Source organism: Nesoenas mayeri (genome assembly GCF_963082525.1).
Source record: "Nesoenas mayeri genome assembly, chromosome: 1".
Classification (NCBI taxonomy): Eukaryota; Metazoa; Chordata; class Aves; order Columbiformes; family Columbidae; genus Nesoenas; species Nesoenas mayeri.
Window position 1 is genome coordinate 74,792,589 of NC_137541.1, and position 16,878 is coordinate 74,809,466.

Consider the following 16,878-nt stretch of genomic DNA (forward strand, 5'->3'; position numbering starts at 1 on the left):
TTTTTTGAGGAAAATAAACATTATGAGCCGTTGGCCATAATGAGCCATTAGCATTTTCTAGTACTCTATCCAAAAAAAGGGAAAAAATACATGCAAATGGTGCGAAAGAATAAACTCAAATGCAGTAAGTTGCTGGCAGTCATCACCTCCACTGCAGTCAGGGTGCTGTGGCAGCAGCAAATGTCAGCATAAATGTCAGTCAGAAGACTACAGGCAGCAGTGGCGTTTTTGAAGGGGACATCTGGCAAAGCCAGAGAGGGCAGAGACCTGCTTGTCTCATTCCCTTTTCTTCTGATTACATTTTCCTCAATAATTGCAGCACCTGAAATGGCCATTTACTTCTGTGGCAGATCTTTAAGATAATTTATGTAGTTAATAGAGTGGTTGTACTCTTAAGTTTAATACTAGTTCATACCATTGCTGCTTGATGCTAGAGTAACTTGGTGTACAACAGATTAAATGTTGTTAACATTCTGCTGATATGGTGCCTTATATTGTACTTGGTTTGGAAAATAGTGTATGGAAAACGGTCCCTTAGCCTTACTCTCAGTCAAAGTTAGAGTGATGACTAGTGAGAGCAGCTTTTCATTAAGCTAATAAGTAGCTTATCATGGCTTGCTGCGCATAAATAAAGCTATCTGGGTTGGATTGCTCTGGGATATCCCAGAGCAACAGTATGCATGTTGCTTAGAGTCTGTCAAAAGTAACTAAGGGAAAGACAGGATTACTCTTAGTAGGCTTTTATTTACTATTTTCATATATCTAGTGGAAAAAATGCAAAACTTTGCAAATGGAAACAGATTGAGATACACCGAGTGCTTAGACCTTCTATGAAGAAGCTGACCCAAGCAGATAGAACATTTTAACCATGATTTCTGGGAGTGGCAAGTGATTGGCCATATATGCTTCAGGCTTTTTAGGGGAAAATTTCTCAGACGTTTCAGAAAACTGAGTCCTTGTGGAATTTCAAGTCAAGAACCTCAGAAAACAAACAAACAAACAAACAAAGGAATTGAAAATTACTATTTCATTTTTAAGATAGAGGTTGTCATCCTCAGGCCTTTGTATAGACTGTACCTTCTGTGACCCCTCCTTTGATCCCCAAGGCCCATATTGCCTCTGCCATGGATACTGAACTAGAATGTCTGTCCTCTCTTCTATGCATCAGCTCTCAGTGGTCATCAACTTTGATTCTGGACCTTATGCCTTTTACTTCTCTCAGGAATCCCACAGTGTTCCACTTTTTAGAATATGGTCAGAAGAATAGCTGACCCCAAGGAAAAATAAGCACATCAGCCTTGGTAATTCCTGATGGGATTAGAGATTTTGCATCATATGGCTAAATTACCTCCTATTTGCACAAGCTTAAAGGTACGTGCATTGGGAAGTAACATAGAACAGCTGGCACCCTGTAAACTCATACCCTATCACAATAACATGCTCATAAGCACATGCAAATAGTCTAATCCCATCCTATAGGGTATCCACTGGACTTGCCTTGAAACTATATCTGAAGTGAGTTACCCATTCCACTCCCCTTCAGAGTCTGACCAGTGAGGAATGAAGTGACTCTTCTTGATCTCAACTATGAAAAAAAAAAAAAAAGAAAGAAAAAAAAAAGTGAATGTTAATACAGTGTTGCAAAGAGGCCTGTGTTCTCCACTCACATGTGGAAGTCAATGCAGCACAAAATTCCAGTTCCACTCCGGTTTTCCTGTACCTTCTGTGTCACTCACTCAGAAAAATGTCCTACTCCAGAGGAATCAGACTTCCCTGATTTTTATCAACAGCAGTCAGTAGCCTGTTTGTCAAAGGCAGTTCACGAGCTGTCTGGAGTCAGGGGGAAGAATTTTTTGAAGTTAGTTATTGAAGTATGCGTTGTCTTTTAACAACCCTTAAGTGTTTACTGAAGTGGTTTATTCTGAGCCATTCTTTCTCCCTGAATGACTCTCTCCCTGCTTCTCATCATCTTAAACCAAGAGTAAACTTCCCAATAGCCAAATCAAGATCTAGTTTTCATAGTTCATTATACAGCAACTCTACTTCCAACAGACCCCTTACATGACTCTGTACCACTTACCAGTGTTTGTAACTAGAAATAAGTGCATGTTCAAATATAAACACCCTTTGAGTTTGCTTCTCTGTACATGTAAGCAAAGAGCTATCAGAAAATAGAAGAGATGAGGTATTATCACAAACCACTGCAGTCATGAATCAAAACAAAAAATACTTTTTCCCTCTCCATGTTGAACACAAGGCAAATACAAATCTTGTGGCTGAGGTCTGTCTTTTATCCTAAAACCAAGTAAAAAACCCCCAAACAAACAAGCTTTTAAATGTTTACATGCATAAATTGTATGACACAGAATGGAGAATGGATAGAGGAATATCTTTGCCTTTTATAAGAAATCAGCACCTAAATAAATTCATGAACATGAGACTGATGTGAAGAATGATGATAATGAAAATGTGGGTCCTCCAGTAACAAGGCTAGTGCTTTTAGGAGGAACAAAAGTAGTCATTTTCTATATATGTGATGCACAGATTAAATGTGCAATTAAATGTTCGATTAAAATAGCTGAACTTTCTTTAAAATGCCTTCTATCAAACAAGTTCTAACCATTTTCCAGTGCTTCTGTGTAGTTAAAGCATCATGAGATCACCTGGCATTTTCAAGAAGGAAGCAGATAGCTTCTTGGTAAAGGCAGAGTTGTGTGAATCTTAAACTTCTCAAGTGATTTATGGACACCAACAGATTTCCTGGGTAGATGTTGCCCCAGCAGCAAAGGATCTCCTTATCTCTTCCCCTTCCTGATACACCTCTTCTGGCAAAACCCTTATGATTGAGAAAGTAGAGGCATTTGTGCCAAAAAGGTGACCAAAGGGTGGGTGATGTAGGACTATGAAACAATAGATGCAGCTGCCTAACCAAAGAAAAAAGTAATGAAAACAACATTAAATGAGAGCAAAATGAGGACTTCTGTCGTGAAAACAGTGGTCCTGTTCACTGCTTAAGTACCGGCAAGAGTTTCTGAGAACAGAGGCCTTGTAACCTCTTTGTGAAAGCACCAAGAAGATTGTGTTATAGTGCAACTCAGTAAATGCTTCACCAGGAATTTCTTTGGCATATGAATCAACCACATGCATGGACTACGCAGCCGAGATAACAGGTGGACTTGTACTTGTTGAAAGAAGATGCAAAGGAAATTTTCTAAATTTATTTTATAGGAGTGACAAATGGTCCACTGAAGCCAAAAGGGAATATTAAATAACAGAGGCAGTCTTGAGGTTATTTTTGTTTTGGTAGGACATGAGCAAGACACAAGACCATCTGTGTCCAATAAAACCTAATAAACGTTGGGAGTGGGAGGGGGAAGACTGAGTATCTGATGGAGGAGCAATGGTCAAGTTCAGTTTATCAAAAGAGCTGCTTGTTTTAGAAGAGATGGATAAGACTAGGAAATCAGACCAGAGCATGAGCTCCCAGGCAGCTACAAAAACATTTTCAGCATAACTACCTAAATGTGGATTAAAGAAGCAAACGTTGAGGCCTGACGGTGATAGCCTTGTTACTGAGGCCACAGTCATTTTATGTGATTACATCAGTGTTATCCAGTCTCTGACGAAGAACAAATAAAATCAACCCAACGTGAGGAAAATGGTAACAGCATCTGGCAGACAGCTGGAGCAGCTCAGTAGAAAGCTCCATGTAATGTCCAGTGAGGGGGCCATAGTCATCTACTGCCCTGGAAACAACTGTTTCAAGGCTTGATAAGACTGCGAGGTGACTCAGAATTACGATTCTAAATTTTTTCCCCACTTCTTTTGAGAAAAGAGGGAGTTGACTATTGTTGGTGCAGAGGCAAATCTGGCATGTGGTAAGATGACAGAGCATCCGACTGAGGAGCATAGGGAGGCACAGTGAGAGGTGAAGGGTCAGCAAAGTTGGTGGTAAAATCATAGGTGGTAGAGGAGACGTTGCAGAATCAGAAAGGTGCTGATCACCAGCAGAAAATGTATGGAATTTGAGGGAGGGAAAGATAGAAAACTCTTGGTGGTAGGTTGCTGTAAGTGGTCAAGCCTAAGGAGGGGATCAGAAAAGTGGGAAACTGGACACTGGCTGATGGCTGTGTATGTTGACTGGGCATCGGAACAGTAAATTTTAGCTATATAGACATAATTCGATCCAGACTTTTTAAGAGAGAATTGGAGTTCCAGGCCACAATGAGGAAAAATTAAATGATAAACCCATGGAGTTTTAAGAAAATGAGAGGAAATGCAAATTGAAGGTACCAACACAGGTGAAATTTGTCAGAAAGAAAACAATGGAACAGAAGACCAAAAAAAATGTGAGCGGATGAAGAGCAGAATCGAAGAAATAAAACTGCGGATAACATCTGCCTGCTAACTGTTGCTGCAAATTTATCTACTCCAGAATGTGTGTGAAACTTTCACTGCCCCTTCCCTATTTTGGAGGCGATTGCCTTTTGTTTTGTTTTAGGTTAAAGACATACAATTCATTTGTCTGCTGTAGACTTCTTCACGACAGACAAATGTAATATAACAGATTATCTTCCATTAAAAAACTGCAGACTTGGGTCAGCTGCCATGTAGCTCATTCAGTTTTGTTCCCTCCCAAGGGTTCCATCTATCCCCACAAAATAAATTCATGTGTACTAAGTTAGGGTTTTTTCATGACTAGGCAATATCCCTGTTCCCTGGAAACTTGCAGTTGTTATTTGTCTTTGTGAACCTCCCCTTTGAAAATGCCAAATCCTTTAAATTAATGCTTGGGAGGGTCATATTTTGCATTTCAGTTGCTGAAAAGACCTTGCAATTATTCAACAATATAAAGCTCCCTGCGGATCAGCAACCGCAGTTTATTATGTAAAAGTGTGCTGTGCTTTCTGTAATTTGAGGGTTGACTACTCACATAATCATAGCTACCAACATTCAAAACTTACGGTATTTTTTTTCATTCTTTTATTATTGCTTTTTTTATCATAAAATAGAGCTTGTTTTTTATATGGCTAGATCCTGATCTTGGTGAAGTATCTGTCTTCCCTGGTACAGAACTGATCACTAGTTGCTTGAAGTAACATCTTCCAAAAGTTTGGGGGTGTTAACTTTTGGTCATCAGCAAAGAGGCATTTCAGTTATCGTGGGCTAATTGCATTCAGATGTCCTTTTCAGCAGGAGCGGCTTTATCATAGGAAAGCTACCATAGTTTCAGTGGGATTTTAGGGAGATCATCATTATCATCAGCTGTCCTTAATAGCAGTTTTATTTTTAAAATTTAATTCATTAAATCAAACACATTTTTTAGAAGCAAACTGGGAAATAAGCACACAGCTTTCCTCAGCAGATAGCAATTCCAAGAGGGAAAATGAAAACAATGATGAGTAAAGGTAAATTGAGTTGTTATGTTAAGTCTAGGGATTCTTGTTTCTTGGTCCAATAGTGCACAGCTTGATCACTTGCCCCTTTGCTCTTTGTGAGATTACACAGAAAAATGGAACAGTGTAATGGCAAGGCCTTGTTTTTTAGTGAGCCTTGATACAGAGAAGATGCCCAGGGATGTCAGCTCCCCAGTTTTGTCCAATTTCTACATTAAGAGATGCTGAACTAACTCCTTTACTGTTGCCGTAGTGTATAATCTTCAGCAACTTCTGCCTCAGCTCCTCCTGCATAAAATGCAGAAACATTAAACATAGAATTATTGTGGTCATGGTGGCTGTGTGAATAATTGAGGTAGACAGTAGTCAGCACAATATATTTGCACATTCCTGTGCCACTACTTTAACCACAGCCCCCAGGTCTGCATGTGTTTACATGATCACTGTTACCTTCTGAATTTCCCAGGGCCTGATGTGCTGTATTGTCCACATGCTTTGTAAAACAGAGATTTTATTTGTTGTCCTGAAATAATGATGGGAGTCTTAACTGCAGGTTTATTTCTTCCTCTCCATCATTTTATAAAAAGCATTTTGATTGATAAAATGTTACAGCAGGAGGAAGACTTTATTTTCTGGTATTCCTGTGGCTGGGGGAGGGGCGGGGGCTAGCAGGCAGGGAGGGGTTTTGCATTTAGTTCAGCCTAGACAGTAACTCACTTTATCAGCCTATTTTTTTTATGTCTCCAGTCCACTTCACAGCCTGAGACAGCTTGCACTGTTTGGTTTCATAGCATTGCACTAACATGTTTTAAAGTTTAAAAAAGCATTCAGTGTTCAGCAAAAATTTTAAGTGAAAATCCTTTCTTTTCACGTTAGATTGAGCAAATCCCTTCCCTTTCACAAATGAGAAACCAGGGCCTAAACTATTCTGACAGCATTTCGAAGTTTTTAACTTTCGAAGCTTTTTGTGCTTTATAAATCTAATTAACTGTAATAAGAAAATAATAGGTCATAATGTTTGTTTTACAAGGTGATTGATCTCTTGGCAGCCTGGCAGACTCTTTTATTGATTGGTTGGTGGATACTGTCAGAGTGGATACGTCCTGGAGGAGAATAGCTGACACCTAAATCCATATGTGACAGATTACCATCTGGGTTGGAAGACAGGTTTCTTCATGAAATTGCAGAGATAACAGGTGAAAATGGAGAAAGTGACATGAGGGAAATGCGTTGAAACCTGCCTCAACCTTTCCGTGCTCTAAGAGCATTTACACAAAGCTCCCTATTTTGTGGGCAGCCTGTTTTCAGAATGAGAGAGATTAAATTTTAATTACACTCATTCCTGTCTGCCCAGTCGAGTTTTAATTCTGTTAATTAGGAAAGTGTCTTGCCCCACAGCCTAGCCATAAAGCTAATTAAACAGAGAACCTTCATTTGCTACTTAGTGGAACTTCAATTCAGTAATGATTATCATACATTACAGTTAATTAGCACTGTGGGAGGGAAAATGAGGATGTCACTGAAGAGCAAAACTCAAATTAGAGGTGCTGTAATATATGCCTTTTTTCATTTTGTAGCTATCTGATGAAGGGAAGTCACACACTACCCTGCCTGTCTCGGTTTCACATTTGTTAAAGGAGAATTAATTAAACTTATCTCTCCTGCAGATGTGTTGTGTAGGTTTAATGTAATGAAGTTGATAAGATGCTGGCCTTTGAAATCCTCAAGTAGAAGACACTGCGTAAATGGAAATACTCCTCCCTGAAACATGCAAAGCATATTAGAGGCAATGAACTATGCAGTCACAGGTAGAGTGGTGGTACGGCACATGTACCTTCATAAAGTAAAGACGGCCATACAATTCTGCACATATTCACAAAATCCTCCAGGGCAAAACACTACCAACATGGAACTTGCTGCTGTATCAAACCATTCAGAAGCCCAGACCACAAATTAAAAACAACTGTCATTTGACTAAAAAAATTTGACAGTAAATGACTTTGATTCGTAATGCTTTGTTAAATTATGATAATCCATTTTAAAGTATTGGTCCTGAAAATATCAATACCCCATTATACAGGTGAAGTAAAGCAGAGGAGGGTTCAACTTGCCCAAACTGCTAGATAAATCCTTTGTAAAACTGCAACTGGGACTTCTAAATCCCTGTAAACTACCAGGCAACAGCTGGCTCCATGTTTTCTAGAGGGAACAGCAGCAGTTGTATTTTCATTTAGATTTTCTCGTGGTGGCACTGACTCCAATGAGTCCGGGGTTATGAAATTATCATTATACCTTAATAAAATATCCCTGGCATGCTTTATTTAAGACACTGCGGAAAATGTTGTTTAGAGCATTGCGAGTATAGCCCGATAGGTTATGCTTATGTTAAACCCGACTTACTCAGTATATTTCCAGTTTTATTGCAAAGTGACAGATGAATGTTAAAATAACTGGAATCTGAGCATTGGTGGCTTTGGTAATATTTGTAATGTGGAGAAACATGTAAAAAAGCATGTGTTTTCTGCAAGCCTGTGCTGGTTGATACACCGTCTAAGAAAAGCAATCTGCTTGGTTGTGCACTGGGCTTGGATTCAAGTGTGGATGAGTTTGTTTGTCTGTGCCGCTATTTCCCCACCTCTGACATGGGATTTAAAAGTTTTGTGGCTGCTTTATAAAGTACTTCGTGGTCTATATGTATCAGGGAACTAATATTTGTGTCAACAAGGCAACCCTAGTTATAAGGTTTGGGGGACAGTGGTGATTCGTAGAAGCATGAGAAGAGAGAAGGGAAGAAAAGGAAAAGTATGAAAGCAAGGAATAAGAAGAATTAGCAGACTGGCCCACTTTGCAGAAAATACGTCTATATTGATGTCTACTGTATGCTGGCAATAGCATTATTAATCCTAACATGCTGTCATTAATAAAAACAAGAAGGGTATGAAGCTTCCATAATGATTTTAGGTTGAGCTGGGACTCTCATTTTCCTGGAGCTGGGTAGCATTTTAAAACTGCAAAGGATTAGACAGACACAATCAGTTCAAATATTTGTCCAGCCATTGAAAGGAGAAGCCTCACTTCCGCTTGTGATGAGGCTTTGGAAATCTCCATATTCATCATTGTTCAACAGCTAAGTGAAGACTGCACATTGATTGCCCTTTCAGTTGCCTTTAAGCAGCTTATGTGAAATGTTAAATTCTAAGTTGCCTAAAATCCATACTCTTTAATTTGTTTTCTGACTTGTATGCAGCAAGGCAAATCTTTGTGAGTTTATATGCACACAGGCATGCACACGTGCACCATGATCAGAACCAGATCCTTCCAAATATGAATTATGCTGAGCAGAGCTTTAAAAGGCACAAGTGGAACAGAACCAGTCATTCACATTCATCATCATAAGGACGTGAGAAATAACAGACTGCTTGTTTCATCTAGTCAAATTGTGGCTATGCAAGTTACCACAAAGCATCTGAGTTTCTGTTCCTTTATGTAAAGCTGAAAAGTTTTATTTAAAGCTGATTCCACTGCCTCCCTCATATGTTGAGATCCTCAGAAAACTTAGGATAATCACTTATTTCAGAAATATTTTATTTATTCCTTCTTTATTCTTCCAAAATTATTATGTCTTCTATTCTTCTGACATTAGCTTTTGACTGTCCAAAAAATATGGAGTGCTTTGCAAAATAACTACAAAGAAAGGGCATTTTAATAGAGCACTTGGATCTGTGTACCAAAACTGTGACTTATTAGCAAATGCCACAAGGCTCCAAAGTCACATAAGCAGATCCAGAGAGTAGTCGTGCTTGGCTTCATCACAGTGGCTTTCTTGATGCCAGGCCTTTGCGTATGGGATTTGCTGCAAGCCCAAACTTAACAATGCACATAGAGATGGCAAGGGCTCACAGAAGCTGGAGTGGAACTTGTCAGCTGTTTGTGAATTTTACATGGGTGTTGGAGAGTTCCATCTCCAGCCTAATATTTGCGATGGTCTTTTTCCACCCGAATATTACAACTTTAAAGAAAATTTTAGCTACCTTTGTTCAAATCTTCTGTTTGCTTTTGTTTGGTTTTAGCTGCATGGAAGGAGAGGAATTAACCATTTTCAGAGCTAATGGGAGGCTTGAGTGCTGGCTTGCCTGTTATGCCATACTTGCATCTGACATTTTTGACTAGTAAATTTTAATGCTTCTGTGGTTTTTCATTGGTCTGTATTTTGCATTTCTGATTGTCTCCCATTTGTACTGAGCACATCAGTTGGTCTTTGTAGCAGATCAGCAGCTTGTATAACCAAGGTATCATTTAACAATATTGACTTACTGCATTAAGAAAAATCCTTTGGGATTTCATTGCTAATGCACTAAAAGCCCATCAGACCTCCTAGTCTGAAATGACCAGCATGTTGTCTGACACTGATCATCGGGGCATTTTACATACAATGCCCTGTGGAGAAATACAGTTCTTTATATACTTCTGCATTTCTGGGGATGCAGCGAAGCAGAGCACTGTGGAAAGTTGGAGCTGTTCTTCTGCAACCTGCATCACACCTTGAAAAGGAGCCACTTGAGAACTATGTATGAAGACACCAGGTTTATGACTCCCATACAGACCAAATAATAGTATGGAAAGATGTGACCAAGTAATTTCTAAGCTGGTAGAGGTACCCTGATGGGTTTCCACTGTGTTTTCTTTTCCTACATGATAGGTAGACATGTGTTCTCTCTGTGAAGACCACAACAAGCACTTGACAAAGTTGGGTAACAGTCAGTTTAAAGATAAATGTGGCCTTACCTTCTCACACAGTGGAATCATTTATTTTCACATGGCTCGTGACATGAATTATTTATAGCTATGGAAAGAAAAATAGTGGGGTATAGACATGGTGCAATTTCTATGAACCAGTTAGACATGATACGGTTGGATACTGCTTTCTTTCAAGTGAAATGCAGCAATGCATTGCTCTCCATAGAGTGAAATAATTTTTACATGCCTTGTCAGTCTCGCTATGGCCGTGGAAAGAAATACAGTGAAAGCAGAGACATTGGCGCTATTTGTGTTATTTAGAATGTTTTTGCAGCTAACAGTTTTGACCTCTATTCTGTTTTGATGGTTCTGGTTTCACAAGGCCACATCATGTTTTCCAGCTACAAGACCTGAATAAATACTTTCTTTTCCCATGGACTCTCCCAGGTTTCACTCAGACCCTGGTTCAGGATTATTCCAAAAAATTGCTGGTGTAAAACTGATATGCTGCATTGTCAGTGGAATTACAGTGATTAACAGCTTTAAATCCAGTCTCTGAGGGCAGGAGGGTTTCATTTTTGTCCCTTATGGTTTGGAAGTTAATATGTGAAATCCGGGGGCCATCATTTAAAACATCAATCCTTACTTCAGAATGGTGTTTGACAGGCTGCAAGTAATTTCTGCTTCAAGCAGTCTCAGGCAGCAAAGTAGCCCAAAGGTCATGTTGTTCTTATCATGGGTAAAAGAGATCTTCTTCATGATGGATGACTACTGTGTGTGTCTATGATGCGTAATATATTAGTAATTTTAATTCACAATTCCATTTGCCCAACAGTTTTGTCAGGGCAAGCAAAACTATGGTTAGGTACACCTGTGCTGCGCAGGAGAGGACCGTTGTGGTAATCCATCATAAGACCTGCAACACAGTCCCATTGCACATACCGGAGCTGGGAGGAATCATTTCTACAAATGGAAATGCCTGGCAAGTCTTGCGTTGTCACTGCTGGTCCTCACCTGTGCTGGTGATCACAACTGACACCAAAGCACTTGCTGCCTCTAGTCTCGTGGTATTATGTAGAGCAGCGGTGTCAAACTCATGTTCACCGGCGGCCACATCAGCCTCGTGGTTGCCTTCAAAGGGCCAAATGTAATTTTAGGACTGTATAAATGTAGGAATCGTTACATATTGCTATATGTAGTTACATACTCTTGTAGAGCAACATTCAGTGTGTTCCTTAGCAGATTTATCAGGTTGGGAGTCTAAGGTTCTCTGTTCTTGGCTAGCCTAATCCTAACCAAAATTGGAGGACCACAGACAACAAACACAACTCCTGATTTCAGATCACTCTGAGAAGTTTGCTACTGAGGACATAAAGTTTTCAGCTGGCTTTGTGCAAAGCACTCAGGGTGTGCACAGCTGCCACCTCTCTTTTTACCCTCATGCTTTTCATAGGACTAAATGCAAAAGCCACTTCCGGCAGAACCAGAAACGAAGGTAATAAGCAGTAGTATTAGTTACGAGAGTCTCGGAGCAAATTTGCTTTCTCTTTGCCACAAATGAAACTCATAAGCAAACCGTTATAACAATATACATTGATCTCATTTATTTGAGTAGTACATCCTCCTGAGCATGTTTCTGTCAACATAAGTGCAGCAAACTGCCATTTAGAAAAGAGGGCTGCATTTGCCTCTCAGCTATTAGAATGTCTAGATTTACCTCCTCACTCCTCTTGCTGCTGTTTATAGTTTACATGCAGAAATGTGGTAAGAGCTGTACTACTCTCGCATGTCAGAAATTGTATGTTTTCAGAAATGACAGAATGACATCCACTAAAAGTCGTACTGAGTTCAAATAATTTTTAAATGAGCCATTCATTCACCAGCATTATGCTGGCTTTCATAAATTTCCCTCTCTGTATATTAGCTCTTTTGGCATCTCAATTTGCATTTTGCAAGATTAGCTTTTTAAATGGCCAGCTGTCACCTCAAAGTTTCAAAGCTCTTATAGCAAGAGGCTTTTCAATAGGATACATCATTCTCCACTCACTTCTCTGAAAGATCTTGTTTTCACTTCCAGAAGCGGGCAGCCAAGGCTTTATGATATTGATTCTTCATCCCGAAAAAGAGCTAATTTTTGGCACTGTTCTCCTGGGAGAAAACAAAACAAAACGAAACAAAACACTTATATAGGCTGAAGTCTTCTGTCAGGCAGACCACTACATCTTCAAAGCAGCTTCCCTGAATGTTCTTTAGTATCAAAGTGCCTCAGCTTGACTCATCTGGTGCTCATCTTGGGTCATCTGAGATAAATACTTCTGTCTCCACAACAACTCAGCCCATAGCTCTTTTGTAAGCCTGGTGAGAAAGTTTTGGGAAGGGAAACATCTGACAGGCCTGATTCCTAGCAGGGATAGCAGCATCCTTGGAGGTCTTAGTGAACTCCTATACCCCTGCCCTGAACTACTGAATTGCTGTTGTGAATTACATTTTTACTCTTTCACTCTTTGCAGACATTGATGAGTGCTTGGTGAACAATGGTGGCTGTGACCATTTCTGCCGAAACACAGTTGGCAGCTTTGAGTGCAGCTGCCAGAAAGGTTATAAACTTCTCACAGATGAACGGACCTGCCAAGGTAATACTTCCTTTATTTTACAATTGGTACAATGAGGATGTTATTTTCAGTGAATTATTTTTGTAATTAAGTCATTTGTACTATAGGTTTTAGTCTTACTGTCATATGAAGTAAGGTTAGAAAAGACCTACCAGATTTCCATTTTCTGAGATTGGGTTAGAAGGTTTTTGGAAATGTTTAAATGTTTTTAGTAGTGGGAATGCCAGTGTCCTGCTGAAGTAGGAAAATCCATGTGGTGTAATGGAATAGGCTCAGGGAAAGAGCCTTATGTTCAAATCCTCTAATTTGCTATGATCTTAATGGGGCAGAGGCTTATCTTACACCACAGTCACTTGGGGTAGCTTGCTGGAATAGAGCATTTGCAATATTTAAACTGAATAAATAGTCTAATTTGTGAGCTCACCGTTGCCTGACAGTATCTGTTTATGAAGCAATAACAGAGGTGTTTTGTGAGAATTCAAACGAAGTATGTTTTGTGTTGTTTGATGTGCATGTTGTGATTTGTTCTCCAAGTCATATGATGTTATATATTCTATGACTAATTAAGTTCATAACTTAAATACTAACCATGTACCTTTGGAGAAATGACACTTTAAGCATTTGAGCTCTGTAACTTCATTTTTTAAAAGCCTCCTAGAGAAGGCTAGAGATGAGCATGCATCAGCAGAGAGGCAAGCAGAAGGAGAACATATTCAATAAAATTTTGTACAGGAATTGCCTCTTTATGAGTACATAACTATTTGCATGGGTTTTGAACATGTAGCAGTTATGAAGTCCAAAACAGCATTAGTATTTGAGCACTTCTTTGTTCCTCAACAAAAGAGAAACCAAGGTCTGAAGGTGTATATGTCATTCAAAAAAATTTCCATTGTATCTCATTTGTATTTCCATCGTCTGAGAAGCCTGCTCCACCCTGACTATGTGATTAGACACAAAGGAGTCAGTGCAAGGTTGGTTGCAAGCTGAGGCAGGATGCGAAGAGCTGAGAGTGGCACAGTTAGTGCCACATGGCTGGGCAGAAATAGCATTGTAGGATCATGTCAGGCAAGGGTATGTCATCAGGTGTTTATGTACCTACTAAAAATAGGGACAAAATGTTAACAAGAAATGTTCCCTTTGTGATATATTTAGAGATAGTTAGGAGTACTTTCTGGTTCATGAATTTTAGGTGTCATCACATGCTCTCTCACTGTGGTATCAGTTAGAGGTTTCACCACTGAAGTAATTGGAATTACACCAGTGAAAAACTCAAAAGAAAAGTCAAGCCCTGCATTCTTGTTAGGCAAGAGCTGGTGCAAAACTGATTTGTTCATTATGCGAAGTCTTAGTAATAGGCTTTGAAAGCTACCTGTAAATAATCAGATCTCTCTTGTGATAATGGGAAACTAGAAGCAGCTCTGTAAATGTTGTTCAGCTGAGTTTTGTTTCTTTGTGTGCGTGGGCTACTGCATGAGTGAGTTGCCAGTAACAGTAAATGCCATGCAAGGAATAAAGCAGTAGCTGATCTCCTCTCCCTCCTGTGATCAGACGTGGAAATAAAAACATGATTTGGCCATCCTACTTTTTCCGTTGTCAGTGAGCAAGGACAAACACTCTGTCTGCCCTTGTCTCTGTCATGGTACTTTGACTGATTTATCAAGTATAGCTTATCTATTGCTGTAACAGATAAATTAGTGCAAGCCCAGAGAATTTCTGGGCTGGATAAGTTCCTCCAGTCCTAGAAACACTGGTTCTTCATACTGTGAAATGGGGAGAACAAAGTTATTTCTTGTTTGATGTTTGAGGTATTTGGGCCCCAGAGACAGCAAACATGGCATGATGCCTGCTTTGTAGACGGAGCACTGCAGTAATTTAGTTCCTGTCTGGTGCTTGAGGTGATAACTGGTAACTCATTTTGTCAATAGGCCTGCTAATAAAGAAAGAAGGAAAGTGACTATAGATCAAGAAATCACTGATGTATGAATCACCTGTACTTTGCTTCTTCCGCAGCAACAAGAATATAGTTATTGGAAGTGGTTATACTTATTAATGTCAGGTTTGACAGAAAAATGTGGTTTGTGGTTAGTGATTCTGCTGGAATATAAATCATCCATGGGGTTTTTTGGTAACAGCCAGTCAACACTGACCATAGAACATTACTGAGAGATTCAGGAAAATTTATTTTGGGCATGCTAGGCTTTCCAATGTGTGAAATAGAAAAGTGTAATTTGTATTAATAAAAGATTCTGTTGTTCACTTGTTGTTTTGATTCATAATAGAGTTTCTATGACTTACAATCTTACTGTCAACATTGCCGTTATCCTCTGGTTTTCATTTTAAAAATAAAGATTTCATTCAGTTATGAATCAACATATTTACCAAATCCTCACTTAGGACTTTAGAGGTTTACATTTTTTGGACCCAAGTCCTATTTAGTTCAGGTGGCCTCCCTAGTTCAGATGGCTTCCCTAGTGTATAGGGTGTTCATCTCCAAATGAGTTAATCACAGACGTCAAGGAACATATTCTGCTAACCTTAGGCAAAATGCTCATGGAAAGAGCTAGTAAGCTTGCCCCTTTATGACCTGCAGAACCCCTGGATAAGTCTATGACCACAGGAAATAATCAGTGAAGAAGAACAAAACCACAAAGTTACAGTTCGTGTTAGCAACATTTTGCAAACTGTTAAAAAATACAAGTAAGCTGTTGCTGCATAACTTTCTTCATATGATCATTAATTTCAGCACAAAGCAATTTTACATGTTTCAATAAAAAGCTTTCTTCATATTCCCTGTGAAATTCTGAGGTTGTCCCACCTCACCTCATTTCCTTGATGCCCTTTCATTGTAGACCTTCGAGCCGACTTTAAGATTGCAGGGAAATTGTATCAGAGTCTCAGACTTTGTTCTGGTTGTTTGCAGAGCTCCCACTGCATTATACCAAGTGCCTTACATGCATTCATCCTCCCTGTGAAGAGGAAAGTGTTCCTCTGTGTTTTTCAGGCAGGAAGGGTGAAGCCAAATATAGCAGCTTGCCTAAGATCACACGTATGAATGCCTGCACTACCTGGAGAATAAACCTCAATTTTTTTGTAAATCTGCCCTCTGTGAATCTGCCCATTACAAGAAATTTTCTTCCTTCTGTGTTTGTGCTCATACCCTGATAGGAAATTTCATTGGTTTTCAGGAACGCCAAAGCTTTCTGCTCACTTGGTGCCACTAGCTTGCCACTCTACACGTAGAGTACTTGTGTAAGCGGCCCTTGCATTTGTAAAGGGCATTAAAATGTTCTGCACTTGTCTGTTTACAGCTAAACCATTTTTAGCCTCAACTGTGAAGAAAACCATTGTCAATCACAGATTACTTCTGCTAGGGAGTGGTTCTTGTGCTGTGGCTCCCTGCTAAACAAGGAGAATGTGGGGGTTTCCCTTCCTTTCCCCTCCCCTGCATTCCAGCCATTTAAAAGGAAAATTATTTGTAACGCAGAAGGTGAAGAAGCCACATTGCCCTGCCAGTGATATTGTGGAGGCTGATAACTGCTTTCCCAGAGTCTCTCTTTTCATGCAGACTTAAAAATAGATTTTTTTCTCCTTTGACGACAAAATCACTGTATGACAATACAAAACCCATCTCTTGTGTGTTATTTTAACAGATCCCTTAAGTCTAAGGCATTTTAAGTTCTTTTATACAGGAAGAAATGGTTGGATCAGTTTGTGTAAATCTAGCAAAAGAGGCCTGCATCTCCTTTGAGCACGATACAAATAACATAGCTGTATTTATAGCAAAAAGAGCTTCTGTTTGTAACCTTTGTGGTAATTAACAGCAGGACAACAACTCAGATTAGTTTTAGAGCCACATCAGCAACAAAACAGCAAGCAAGACTGTTTAAAGCAGCAATGAATGTGTGTAAGCGCAGACATAATTACCTTAATCCTCAGCCAATATGAGTTTTAAAGCCAGTTAACTTAATTGCTTATTCAGTTTCTGTTTGTTGTGCAGTGATCTCGAAAAAAATTGAACAATAAGCACTCTCTCTGCTCCACTCAAGTTCAAGCTTCATTAAGCACCCAGAAAAATGTGTGAAATTCTGTCATAAATAATTTGCTCTTCCTGCTGTAGGAATTGCCTTTAGCAA

General features: G+C 39.4%; 1 protein-coding gene across 1 annotated transcript in view; it reads left to right on the top strand.

Moving 5' to 3' along the window:
* The window catches only part of SCUBE1 (signal peptide, CUB domain and EGF like domain containing 1), a gene marked incomplete at its 3' end in the record, with an annotated part of 203,564 nt that overhangs the window by 143,730 nt on the left and 42,956 nt on the right, over window positions 1-16,878 (top strand). The window contains exon 9 of the mRNA XM_080363809.1: window positions 12,644-12,766. Coding sequence (XP_080219935.1) covers window positions 12,644-12,766 — 123 coding nt within the window. The remainder of the gene's footprint in view (window positions 1-12,643; window positions 12,767-16,878) is intronic.